Source organism: Balaenoptera borealis, assembly GCF_965194805.1.
Source record: "Balaenoptera borealis genome assembly, chromosome: 7".
Taxonomy (NCBI): Eukaryota; Metazoa; Chordata; class Mammalia; order Artiodactyla; family Balaenopteridae; genus Balaenoptera; species Balaenoptera borealis.
In genome coordinates this window covers 107,211,053-107,224,789 of record NC_138864.1, presented here as the reverse complement: position 1 = coordinate 107,224,789, position 13,737 = coordinate 107,211,053, and the positions used below count along the sequence as shown (strand labels likewise).

At 35.7% G+C, this 13,737-nt stretch overlaps 1 protein-coding gene across 15 annotated transcripts in view; it reads right to left on the bottom strand.

Moving 5' to 3' along the window:
* NRF1 (nuclear respiratory factor 1) overlaps positions 1-13,737 on the bottom strand; it is a 132,757-nt gene that overhangs the window by 75,169 nt on the left and 43,851 nt on the right. For 10 of the 15 annotated variants that reach the window (XM_082399205.1, XM_082399202.1, XM_082399209.1 and 7 more), the window contains 3 exons: positions 11,542-11,773; positions 4,022-4,136; positions 825-951 (listed from right to left, as the gene is read on the bottom strand). In XM_082399205.1, the coding sequence (XP_082255331.1) occupies positions 825-951; positions 4,022-4,136; positions 11,542-11,764 (465 nt within the window). In that variant the 5' untranslated portion in view covers positions 11,765-11,773. Of the gene's footprint in view, positions 1-824; positions 952-4,021; positions 4,137-5,611; positions 5,674-11,541; positions 11,774-13,737 lie in introns of those variants that run through there. The other 5 variants (XM_082399214.1, XM_082399211.1, XM_082399212.1 and 2 more) reach the window with 2 other exon arrangements.

Genomic DNA, 13,737 nt, shown 5'->3' with positions numbered 1-13,737 from the left:
ATCAAAATATTCAACTATATTTCAAAATTGAAGCAGTGTTAAATCAATTCTTTGAAGAAATACAAGAGATTTAAAATATGCAACTCAGACTTCCCTGGTGGTGCAGTGGTTAAGAATCCGCCTGCCAATGCAGGGGACATGGGTTCAATCCCTGGTCCGGGGAGATCCCACATGCTGCGGAGCAACTAAGCCCGTGCACCACAACTACTGAGCCTGTGCTCTAGAGCCTGCGAGCCACAACTACTGAGCCCATGTACCACAGCTCCTGAAGCCCGTGCACCTAGAGCCCGTGCTCCGCAACAAGAGAAGCCACCGCAGTGAGAAGCCCGTGCACCACAACGAAGAGCAGCTCCCGCCCGCCGCAACTAGAGAAAGCCCAAGTGCAGCAACGAAGACCCAACGCAGCCAAAAAATTATTTTTTTTAAGTTAAAAAAATAAAATAAAATATGCAACTCAGATATCAGTGATCAATAAAATGCTCCCAGGTTTGCCTCATGAAGTTCACATCTTGAGTATACACCATTTTGTTTCTGACATAAATCAGTAATATTCTTACAAAATCTTGCATTGGTTTCTTAAAGAACACAACGTCATTTTTTTCCATTGCATCTGATGAGGTAAAATACCTTGTTATGGAAAGTAGAAACAGAAATGATCCTTTTTATTCTGATCTGCATAAAGGAGTTTGAAAACCAGTCCCAACTCCAACCTCTGGATGAAGGGAAGACAGAATACTATTGTGCTAGACTAAGGATCAAAAAAATGTGAACAACAACCCACAGAAAGCAAAGGGTATCTGAGAACACAACTCAAGGTTTCTTACCACATTCTCCAAAGGTGCTGCACCGAACACTTTAAAGACAGGGTTGGGTTTGGAGGGTGAGATACAAAGGACAATAGCTTGCTGTCCCACTCGAGTAGTATATTCATCTAATGTGGCTCGAAGTTTCCTGAATCAGAGAATGAAAAGAAACAAAAACAGTTAAAGAAGATAGAAATTACAGCGATACAGACACAAGATTTACTTTGACTTGGGACAATTTATTCTGATTAGATGTTTCTTTTACCTGAATTGTGAAAAGGGAGTGTGTGAGGTTTAACATCCTGTTCAGTAGAAATATGTAGGTACCTTTGTCCTGAAGACCCACGACTAGCTCACTGATAGATATAAGGGTCTACCTCAGGTTTACCTCAGGACACAGCCATGACACAATGCTGAATACAGCGAGTATCATACTTCCTGATCTCATCAATACCAAAGGGGTTTTCTCTTACTGCTGCAAAGATTAATGCTGAGCTGTCCTTTTATAGACTTTATTATATCAGCTCCATGTTTAATGAAGGGGCCTTAAATGACCTGCTTCTAATTTCTTTGACTGATATAATCATTGTTTATGTCTTACTGACATAATTTTATCCAAAAATACTACTTCAAAAATGTTGCCATTTGCAGATTTTCATTGTGATATAAACAATAATTCTTAGTCCCGAAGTATTTTACAAATGAGGATGGAGTAAAAGAGCTTTTTCAAATATATCAACATTGGATGAAATAGAAACACTGTCCTTTCCCTCTGAAATCATGGGAGATTAAAGTCCTACATCCTATAATTCTTCTGGGAATTTGGTCTACCCTTTCAAGGGACTGGTGAGTCATGCCAATTCAAATGAAGCAAAGCCAACATATCACAAGAAAGTTTCCCATCTTTCTCCAAAAGCATATACTATTGTGTCTATGCCCATTATAGAAAAAATATTTCTATAAATAATACATTCTAATTCCTCCTGCCTGTACTATCATTAAAGGAAATGAAATTTATCATTAAAGGAAAGGAAATTTTTTGGCCCATCTAGTGGTATATAACTTCTTTGCTGAAAGCTACTGTTAAGTACTTTCTGGATTTTCCCTTCAGTTTCTTACTTATGTTCTTAATATAGACTATATTTTCCAGCTTTTGTCACATATCATTTACATGGGCTGGCACTCTGAATTCAACATTCCAGTAAACATCGTAAATATTTGGATATAGTATTTAAAACACTACAAGAAGAAACTTCTGGAACATTTTATAGACTAAATTTCTTATCATATATGAATACATGTTATGCAACCTGTCAAAATATTAAGTCCTCCATGCACCACATCTGTGTGATAATCTTTCTTTGCAAGCTACAAACTCTTCAGAAGAAATAAAACTGAGCAAAGGACCACATACCAAACAAGAAATTTGGTGGCATTCCTTGAAGGAATGAAGATAGAAAATATATTCACTGTCTCCAATTCCTCTCTTCCCATTCTGTCTTGAAGACACTCCAATCCTTTCATCCTTACTGCTCCTTTGAAAACACTCTTGTCAAGTTCAATCATGACCTCCATGTTGCTAAATCTAATGGTCAATTTGCATCTTACTCAACCTGTCAGCAGCATTTGACAGAGCTGATCACATGCCCTCTTTCTTGAAACACTTTTTGCACTTGGTTTCCAGGATACCACTCTCTTGGTTTTCCTGCTGACTCACTGGTCGTTTCTTGGACTCCTCTGATAATTCCTCTCATTTCTCTAACCCCCAAGGGGTAAAGTGCTTCGGTCCACACTCATTCCCTAGGTGATCTCTTCCAGCCTCATAGTTTCAAATACTACCTATGTGCTTATATCTTCAGCTAAGGTCTCTCCTTTGAATTATAGACTCATATATCCAACTGCTTATTCTGTATCTCCACTTAATGGTTAAGAGGTATCACAAACGTAACGTGTCCAAACCAAATTCCTGATTCTGCCCTACCCTCACTCTCATACTTGCTCCTCTTCCAGTAAGTGTCATCTCAATCCTTCCAGGAATCAGACCAGAAACCCTGAGGTCACCCTTCACTCCTTTTTTTCTCTCACACACCACAGCCAATCCATCAAGGAAGCATATTGGGGTTACTTTTGAAATACATCCAGAACTTGACCACCTCTTACTGCCTTTGCTACTGCCACATTGGTTTTAAGACACTGTCATTTCTGGCCTGGATTACTACAATAACCTCCTAATTGGTCTCCCTGCTTCCATTCTCATTAAATCTGGACAGATCATCATTCTACAAATGATTCAAAGTTATTTCAGCCAGAAAAAGAGTAGTTCACATAGTGTAAGTATGCAAGGGTAAAATACTATTTTTATAAAGTTAGCTATGGATAAATATATAATCAAAATATTCAACTATATTTCAAAAAACTATTCTCAACACAGTAGCCTGAGTGATACTTTTAAAACATAAGCCAGATCATATCATTGCTTTGACCAAAAGTCTTCATTGACTTCCTACGTCACTCAGAGTAAGAGTCAAAGCCCTTATATTGGACCAGAAGATGCCATGGTGTGGCTCTCCACTACTACTCTGACCACACCTCCTCTCATTCTTTCCCCAGCTGTTCCTCAAACATGTCTAATACACTCTTTCCCACTTCAGAACCTTTGCTCTTACTATTCCCTCTGCCCAAAAAGTTCTTCTCCTAGACATCAACATAGTTGCCCTTATACTTACTTCAGGTCTCTGTTCAAAGGTTGGCTTATGAACGAAGACCATTCCTATAGAAAAAGAGAAACTACTATATCCCCCCTAATCCCCTAACCTTTCTATTTTCCTTACTCTGCTTTGTTTTTTCCCATAGCACTTTCGTCATCTGATGTATTACATACTTGTTTATTTTCTTTTTCCCTCCACTAGAATATAAGCTCGTTAAGGGAATTTATTTTGTTAACTGTTATATTCCCAAGGCCTAGAACAATGCCTGGCACATAGCAGGTATATAAATTTTCTCTGAATGAATTAATGTGATACTATTCATCTGTTAATCATACTTCTAGTTTCATTTATTTATTTTGTAAGAGTACTTTAAAGTCTAATTCTGTCATCTGTCATCAAAGAATTTAACTTGGTGTCCCTTGATGAACCTAATAAGGTATACTCTAACTCTGTCATCCACTCCGTAAAGTATTTGAGGAACAGCAACAATATGAGAAAGGAAGCCCTCACCTAAGCAAACGTGTTTGCTGTCTCTTCCGGATAGACGGATTAGACTCAAACACATGAGGTCGTTTCCGTTTCTTTCCTGTTGCCACAGCAGCAGCAGCAGCCATTCCCACAGGACCTGAAATAAGAAGGGATGCGCTGAGATTAGGCAGAGCCTGTTAGCTATACAAGGCAGAAAACAATTAGAGGTACAAAAAAGTAGCACTTATTTCCTCATATGTTATCAATAAATATAGATACTCCTGATATCAGTATACTTCACTACTGTTCAACATGGATCATTTTTTAATTTACCATTAAAACTTACAACAAATCTTTTTAAAAAGTAAATGACTTATACTTCCCCACCACACACCAGCTTGAGTTTTATATAATGCGTTTTTTTGTTTTGTTTTGTCAGCATACCCATACTGTTAAGGCAATATTCTCAAAGGTGCTAGATGAAATTGCAGCATTGAGAGAAACAGTTTGCCAAAACAAAAAAGTCGCAGATTTCAAATTTCGTTTCCATCCCCGTGTCCCTCTATCCATTACTCCAAGAAACTGCCAAGTTAAGGAAGTCAGAGAAAATCACTCATACCTGGAACTCCAATACCACCACACCACATATAAGAGAAATATCTAGAAGGATACCATCTTAATTGGAAAAAATTTTTTTTCTATATCTGAGAATTATGCTCTAAATGGAGCTGTTGACCACAAGGTCATGTTGATGAAAGCATCCTGGCAGGAAAGAGATGAAAATTGTCCCACTCTAAGGAAAAAATGTTAATAAAATTTGGTCTGGTTTGCCCTGAAACTAATAACTGAAAGAAAGGGTAGGCCTTAAGGAATTATTACAGTCTCTGATTCATGCAATCTCAACATATCAAGGGCATTCCTTTTTTTAAACAAAACAAAAAAACAGACAATCCACCTTCATCCCTATTTGTGAACCCTGTAAAAGGCTTAAATGAAAATTAGGTTTAAGTGCTCACGTTATCCTGGCATATATGTTCTATAAGTGGCTCAATTAAAATAGGCCTCCCTATTTTAATCTAGATGAGCCTCTCTACATGTTGTTTAGTAGTATACTCAGTCTGACTTAAATAAACCTCTCTAAAGAGCCCAAAAGTAATTAAAAAATAAATTAATGCCTTTTACCTTCCTTTCCATCATAAACAGCTGGTAGAGGAAAAAAATCTTATTGACGCATTTTTTCCAACATTTAATTTTTTAAAAATTGAGGTAATAACACTTAACATGAGATCGACTGCCTTAACAAAATTTTAAGTGTACAGTACAGTACTGTTAACTATAGGCACAATGTTGTATAGCAGATCTCTAGAAACGTATTCACCTGGCAGGACTGAAACTTTGTGCTGTTCAACAGCAACTCCCCATTTCCACACCCCAGCCCCTGGCAGCCACCATTCTGCTCTCTGCTTCTAAGAGTTTGAATATGGTACCTCATATAAGTGGAACCATGCAGTACCTGTCCTTCTGACCTGGTGTATCTTACTTAGCATAATGCCCTCAAGGTTCATCCATGTTGTCATATACGGTAGGATTTCCTCTTTCTTTAAGGCTGAATAATATTCCATATATACATACCACATTTCCTTTATCCATTCATCTGTCAATGGACATTTAGGTTGTTTCCACATCTTGACTACTGTGAATAATGCTGCAATGAATACAGGAATCCAAATATCTCTACGAGATCCTGATTTCAATTCTTTTGAATAAACATCCATAGGTAGAATTGCTGGATCATATGGTAGTTGTTATTTTTAATTTTTTAAGGAACTTTCATACTGTTTTCCACAGGGGCTGAACCATTTTACATTCCCACCAACAGCATACAGGCTTCCAATTTCTCCACATCCTCGCCAATACTTATTTTTTGGTTTTCTGATAATAGCCATCCTAACAGGGGTGAGGTGGTATCTCATTGTGGTTTTGATTTATATTTCCCTGATGATTAGTGATGTTGAGCATCTTTTCATACACTTACTTGTTGGCCATTTGTATGTCTTTAGGGAGATGTCTATTCAAGTCCTTTGTCCATTTTAAAATCAGGTTATTTGTTATTATGCTACTGAGTTGTGGGAGTCCAACATTTTATTATTAAAACTTTAAAATATATTAAAAAAAACGTTAACATATATAGCAAAGTTGAAAGACCTTTACAGTGAACATTCATATATCTACCACCTAGATTCTACCATTAACATTTTAGTATACGTAACTATCCATCTTTCTACACGTTCATCAACCCATATTGGTTTTTCTTTTAATGCATTTCAAAGTAAACTGCAGTATGATCCCCCTAAATACTTCAGTAGGAATATCATTAGCTAGAGTTCAATATTTATTCACAAGTTTTTTCTTTTGAGGTAAAATTTACATATTACAAAATGTACAAATCATTCAATAAATTTTGAAAAATGCATACAACTATGAAACCCAATCCCCTACTAAGATATATAATAGTATCATCACTACAAAATTTCTCTCATGTCCCTTCCCAATCAGTTCCCACTGTACCTCCCACCATAAGAACACAATTATTGTTTTTTCACCCTATGTTAGTTTTGCCTATTCTAGAGCTTCAAATTAATGGAATCATATAGTATCTACCCTTTTGTGTAAGATTTCTTTCACTTAGAATAATGTTTTTAAGATTCATCCATGTTGTTATATGTATCAGTAGATTGTTCCTTTTTATTGCTGAGTAATACTCCAGAGTATGAATAAACCACAGTTTATCCATTATTCTACTGATGGTCACTTTCGCTATTTCCAGTTTTAGGTATTATGAATAAAGCTGCTTAACTAAATTAATTAATTAATGCAGTTTAAATAAAAATCCCCATTTTTTTGTGTGGAACTTGATAAACTTATTCTAAATTTTAAATGGAAGTGCAAAGGTCTAAGAATAGCCAAAACAATTTCTGTAGATTTTAAAAAGGAGGCAGAGGCACTCATCCTACCAAGTATCAGTAGTTACTATAAGGCTACAGTCTTTAAGACAGAGTGGAACTGACTGAAAGATAGACAAATAAACCAACACAACTGACTCAAGAGTTCACAAACACCCTTCTGTGTCAGAAGACAGAGGTGGGAAAAGGATGGACGATTAAAAGTATGGTGCCAGAGCAACTGACTGTCTGCATGGAAAAATAATGAAAGTAGATTCATACATCATACTATACATGAAAATAAATTCCAGGTGGATTAAAGGCCTAAATGTAAAACAAAAACATCAATAAAACAACAAAAATAAACTTTATAACTTCTACAATAAACTACTGGAAAGTATTTATAAACTCAGGGTTAAGAAGAACTGCTTAAACAAGACTCCAAAAGCATAAACTGTAAGGTAAAACACTAATAATTTCACAATAATACAAATCAAGACCTTTATGGACAAAAAGAAGTAACACAAAATTGGGGAGGGAGTGGGCAACAAACTAGAAGATAATTGCAATACATATTACCAAGAAAACACTAGTACTAAAAAATATCAATAACTCTTAAAAAAAAAAAAGACAACACATTTGGAAAATGGACAAAGGAAATATGCAAAATAAGAAAAGTTAATAGTCAATAAAGTTCTGAGATGATGCTCTATTTTGTCTTCCCTCACTGGCTGGAACCTCTTGCTCAGACAAGCAAATTAAACCAACACTGAGACACTGTTGCATACCCATCGGACTGGCAAAAATGAAAAACAATTGACAATATCAAATGTGATGAGGATGAGAAGCAACAGGCACTCTAGTACACTGCCTCTGGGAATGCAAATGAATAAAACTATTTGGAAAGACACTTGGGATATCTAGTAAAGTTGAAGATGTGACTGTCTTTGCCCTCCAATTCCCCTCCTGGTTATACCCTCAAGCAGTGTTTTTGTTTTGTTTTGTTTTTTTAAGCAGTGTTTTTCAAACTGCGGATTTCCACCTGTTGGTGGCTCATGAGTAGTTTTTGTTTCTGTTTTTTTAATAAAATGGAATAAAGTTAAGAGATTAGAACACATGAGAGTGTGTCACTTGCAGTAGGAGTAAGTATTGCTTCATGAGAAATTGTTATTTTAGTTATATGTGCATCTGTTTATTCTAGATCACAATGTATTACTGTGGGACACTGTCAAAAGAACTTTGAAAACCAAAGCCAAGAGATCTCTCAATGCGTACAAGAAAACATATAAAATAATTTTCATTTGCAGCAATTGTAAATAGCAAAAAATTATAAACAACCTAAGTGCTCTCCCAATATACAACATACTTAGATAATGAATGGAATACTAATTAACAGTCAAAATGAAAACATCTAGCCACATTATCAACATAAATGAATCTCAGAAAAATAATACTGAATGAAATAAACAGTTAGACAAAAAATATCAGAGTGATAACCATTTATATACAATTTAACACATGCAAAAACAATGCTAAATATTGTTTACTGATACATACACATACAAAAAAATATGAAAGACATGCAAGAGAATGATAAAGACCAAATTCAGAATAGTGGTTACTTCAGTAGAGGGAGAGAAGGAAATAGGATTAGAAAAAGCAGTAACCAGCTACCCTTCCTGCTCCATTTACCTTACACTTCATTATATTCTTCAGAGCAATCAGTGCTTTATGAAATTATTTTACTTTTTTATTTGTACCCTTCTCTCCACCACTGGTCTGTAAGCTCCTTTAGGAGCAAGCTCTTGCCAGTCTTGTTCACAGTATCTATATATAATAATATAAGGTATCTAATATTGATAATTCCTCAATAACTGTTGAATGATTCAATGGTAAATCATTTCTACCAGTTGGGCCTCAGTTTCCACATCTGCCACATGAAAGGGTTAAAGTTCTTTGCTAATCTTAACACTATGACAGTGCAGTACAGTAATGTCGCAAAATTGTGCCTCAAAAGCATCTTCCTTCCTAGGAAAGAAGTTGAACTGGATTTATTATGTTAGGATGCCCTCTTCTGGGAAGTATAAAAATTTCAAAAATATATTTCACAAACATTTTATGTGTGTTTTGTCACTAAGCCTTATTTTTAAATTCACCATTCCAGAAATACACAGTAGATAACACCTGACAGGAGTAAGTTTATTTTCATTGCAGCTGTCTTCTTCACCTTAAATACAGCATATACTAAAAAAAAATGTAGTATTTTGGCCATTTCTGATCATTGATTTCCTGTCCAACTTTTCCTAAATATCTTCTAACATCAGTGTTCCTTATACAATATTAGACCCATCCAGGCATGGTCTACATGTAGTCTTCCACACAGTGCAAAATATACAATGTAAATAGCAAAGAGAATGATACAAAATATCACTCAGCTTTCAGTCATTCAGAGGCCCAGAAAACCTCAAAACCTTAAATTGGATTAAGATGATCCAGGATTGCTAGTGCCCTCAGGCATTTGGTAGAAGCAAACAAAAATCCTCTCTAGAGGAGGATAATATTATTCTAGTTCCCAAATTATTTCTAAAAATGGTTTTCCAAACACACACACATCCAGCATTCATCCAAATATAACCAATATGTGAAGAGAAAAACCAACATGAACAAGAAACAGCACTAGTAACATATCACAGGAACAGACCCATAGGCACTTCAGAAAGTAAAATGACCAAATGGCCTGTAAAATCATAACGCTTACTTTACTCATGGATATTAACAACAAAAAATTTTTTTTCTATAATAACTGAAAACTGTAATACTGCAAATTTGGGAGGGAGGAAAAAAAAATTAGAAATTCTAAAACTAGAAAACAAAACCATTACCAAAATTAATAACTCAATGGACAGACTTAAAATCACCTTAGACATAGCTGAAGAAGAAAATTAATAAACTGGAAGACCGTCTGCAGAAACTACATAGAATGAAGCATGAAGAGACAAAAGGGTAGTAATACAGAACAGAAGGAAAGAGACATAAAGGCTTCAATATGAAGACTAATATATTTAATTGGAGTCAAAGAAGGAAAAGAGACGGAATGGAGGGGATGCAAAACTGAAGTAAAATGTATGGCTAAGATTTTCCAGAACTGATGAAAGACATCAATCCAAAGACTCAAGACGTTAAAGGAACTGTAAACAGAATAAATGAGAAGAAATCCAGAGCCAGATATATCACAAAAACTAAAGACAGAGAAAATCTTAAAAGCAGTGGAGGAGGGGTCTGTATGGCAGATAACCTTCCAAGGAACAGCTGTTAGAATGAAAGAGCTGAATGCTCAAAAGCAAGAATGGAAACCAGAAGACAGTGGAATAGCATCTTCAATATGAGGAGAGAAAATAACTGCCAACCTAGAATTCCACACCTAGGGAGACCATCCTTCAAGACTGAAGGTTAAATAAAGACATTCTCAGGTAAGCAAAAACTAAGAGACTTTACTACTAGCAGATCCATGCTGAAGGAAATCAAATGTTATCTTTAGGCAGAAGAAAAATTCTCAGAAGGCAAGTTGGATATAAGAGGGAACATAAACATTGACTATGTATAAAACAAAAATAATGTTGTATAGGGCTTAAAATATACAAAGAATTAATACACAGAACAACAGCATATAGGTCAGAAGCAGGGGAATGAAATTCAAGTGTTCTAAGAAACTTGCATTATCCCTAAAGAGGACAAAAGTACCACTTACGTAAGACTCTGAAATAAGTGAAGGATGTATGTTTCTAGGTGTACCACTAATAGCAAAAGTATGTATAACTTCCAAACTAACAAGAAAAAAATGAAAAAAAAAAAACTTTTCAATCACTCCAAAAGAAAATTGAAGGAAAAGTAAACAGAACAAGTGAGACAAAGAGAAAGCATATAGTAAACATGATAAATTTAAACCCAAATATATCAGTGATTACATTTAATGTAAATGGACTAAATGCTTGAGTTAAAAGTGAAGAGTGGGGACTTCCCTGGTGGCACAGTGGTTAAGAATCTGCCTGCCAATGCAGGGGACACAAGTTCGAGCCCTGGTCTGGGAATATCCCACATGCTGCAGAGCAACTAAGCCCATGCGCTACAACTACTGAGCCTGCACTCTAGCTTGTGAGCCACAACTACTGAACCCGCATGCCACAACTACTGAAGCCCACGTGCCTAGAGCCCGTGCTCTGCAACAAAGAGAAGCCACTGCAATAAGAAACCCATGCACCACAACGAAGAGTAGCCCCGCTCATGGCAACCAGAGAAAGCTCGCGTGCAGCAATGAAGACCCAGTGCAGCCGTTAAAAAAAAAATTAATTAATAAATGAATGAATGAATTAATTTCTTTTAAAAAGTGAAGAGTGCTGGAATGGAGGAAAAAACAAAACCAAAGTTCTTATCACTAATAGTACATGAGTCTGGAACTTAAGTCTCAGTGTAATACAGGTACAAGTTATAAATTTAAGGCTTAAAAAGAAACCATGAAGATATGATATGACAATAAATGTGAGTGCCTGTATCCTAGGTTCTTTCAGATAAGCACAGTATCAAGTTAAGCCAGAAATGAAGAGCTCCCAATACAAACATTACCTGCAGCAGCCAGATGGGCTGTTACTTCATCAGCCGCTGTGGAGTTGAGTATGTCTGAATCATCATACGAGGTATCCTCAGGAGAAGAAGGTGAGTCTTCATCAGCACTCAACATACTGTGTTCAGTGTAGGTAGCCACATGGACCTGCTGAACTTGTTGGGCCACTGCATGGGCTTCTATGGTAGCCATGTGTTCAGTTTGGGTCACTCCGTGTTCCTCCATGAAGATCTACTGTCAGAAAAAAGGCAAAGAACAGGATTCAGTGTGTAATATATTCCAATGCTTAAAATAAGAGATATTTTCCTCAAGAGCAGAGGAACTCTGACAAGCCTTTGATTTTACTACATACCTCACCACAGCAAGTCATAGGAAATGGGGAGCATCATTCCAATGTGACATAAAAATAGTAGAATATTTTCCTTGTATGAAACTATTCTGATGGAAATTCATTGTGCTAATTTTATACCTCAAGTCACAAAACAATAAATATCCTTGATATTATATATAATGATAAAAAAGATACTTAAAAGATCCTGGTGACTAGCATTTGACATTGTGGACATAAAAACAGTAAGTAAAATACTTAACATTTTCTTTATATTTCAAACACAAATGGGAGTTAAACATTTTGTTCCAAAAATGTGATTATTCAAATTGGTTTTTCTGCTTATAAAACTGTGTTTCTTATAAACCCTGAAATGATGCAGTAGTAAGATAAAGGTTTGCTCTCCTACTGTACTTATGATCTGTCCCCTCTTCTCCCTCCCTAATCTACAGAGAAGTATACTAACCTTAAAAAATTTTTTGAAGCATACATACATACATATGATTTAAAATAAAAAGAGGTTCACAATACATATATTATTCTTTGACAATATATCTGGACATTTTGACATGTCAAAACATACAAATCTACCAGACCTGTCTAAATAGCCAAAGAACACTTCACTGTATTGATGTGCAATAATTATGCAACCAATCACCTACTGATATATAGGAAGGCAGCTTCCAAATTTTTGGTATTGTAAACATCAGTGAAATGAACATCCTTTTATATCAAACTATGCATACTGGTCCTCAAAAAACTTTAAGAAGCATTACCATATGATTCAGCAATTCCACTTCTGGATGCTATGCTGGGAGAACTGAAAGTAGGGTCTCAAAGGGCTATTTGCACACCAATGTTCATAGCAGCATTATTCACAATAGCAAAAAGGTGGAAGCAATCCAACTATTCACTAACAGATTAATGGGTAAGCAAAACATGGACATACATACAATGGAATGTTACTCAGCCTTAAAAAGGAAGAATGCAAACTAGGAATAGAGGAGATCTTCCTCGAATTGTTAAGAAAAAAATCTACAAAAAATCTACAGCTAGCATCATACTTAATGGTGAGAAACTAGAAACTTTCCCCCTAAGATGAGAAACAAGATAAGGATGTCCCCTCTCATCACTCCTTTTTGACACTGTACTGGGAGTCCTAGCCAATGTAGTAAGACAAGAAAAAGAAATAAAACTGTCTTTGTTCACAGATGACATGATTGTTTATGTAGGAAATCCAAAAGAATCAATAACAATTAAAAAAAAAACCTGGAACGAGTAAGTAATTATAGCAATGTTGTAGGATACAAAGTTTATATACAAAAGCCAACTGCTTTCCTATATACCAGCAATGAACAATAGAATTTGAAATTAAAAAAACACGATTACCATTTACATTATCAACCAAAGATATGAAACACGTAGGTATAAATCTCACATAATGTACAAAATCATGAGGAAAACTATAAAACGTTGATGAAAGAAATCAAAGAAGAACTAAAATAGACAGATATTCTAGTTCATGGATAAGAAGACTCAATAATGTCAAGATGTCAGTTCTTCCTAACGATCTATAGATTCAATGCAATCCCAATCAAAATCCCAGAAAGTTATTTTATGGATATTGACAAATTAATTCTAAAGTTTATATGGAGAAGCAAAAGACCCCGAATAGCTAATACAATATTTATTTTATTTTATTTTATTTTATTTATTTATTTATTTATTTTTGGCTGTGTTGGGTCTTCGTTGCTGCACGTGAGCTTTCTCTAGTTGCCCTGAGTGGGGGCTACTCTTCCTTGTGGTGTGTGGGCTTCTCATTGCAGCGGCTTCTCATTGCAGAGCACGGGCTCTAGGTACATGGGCTTCA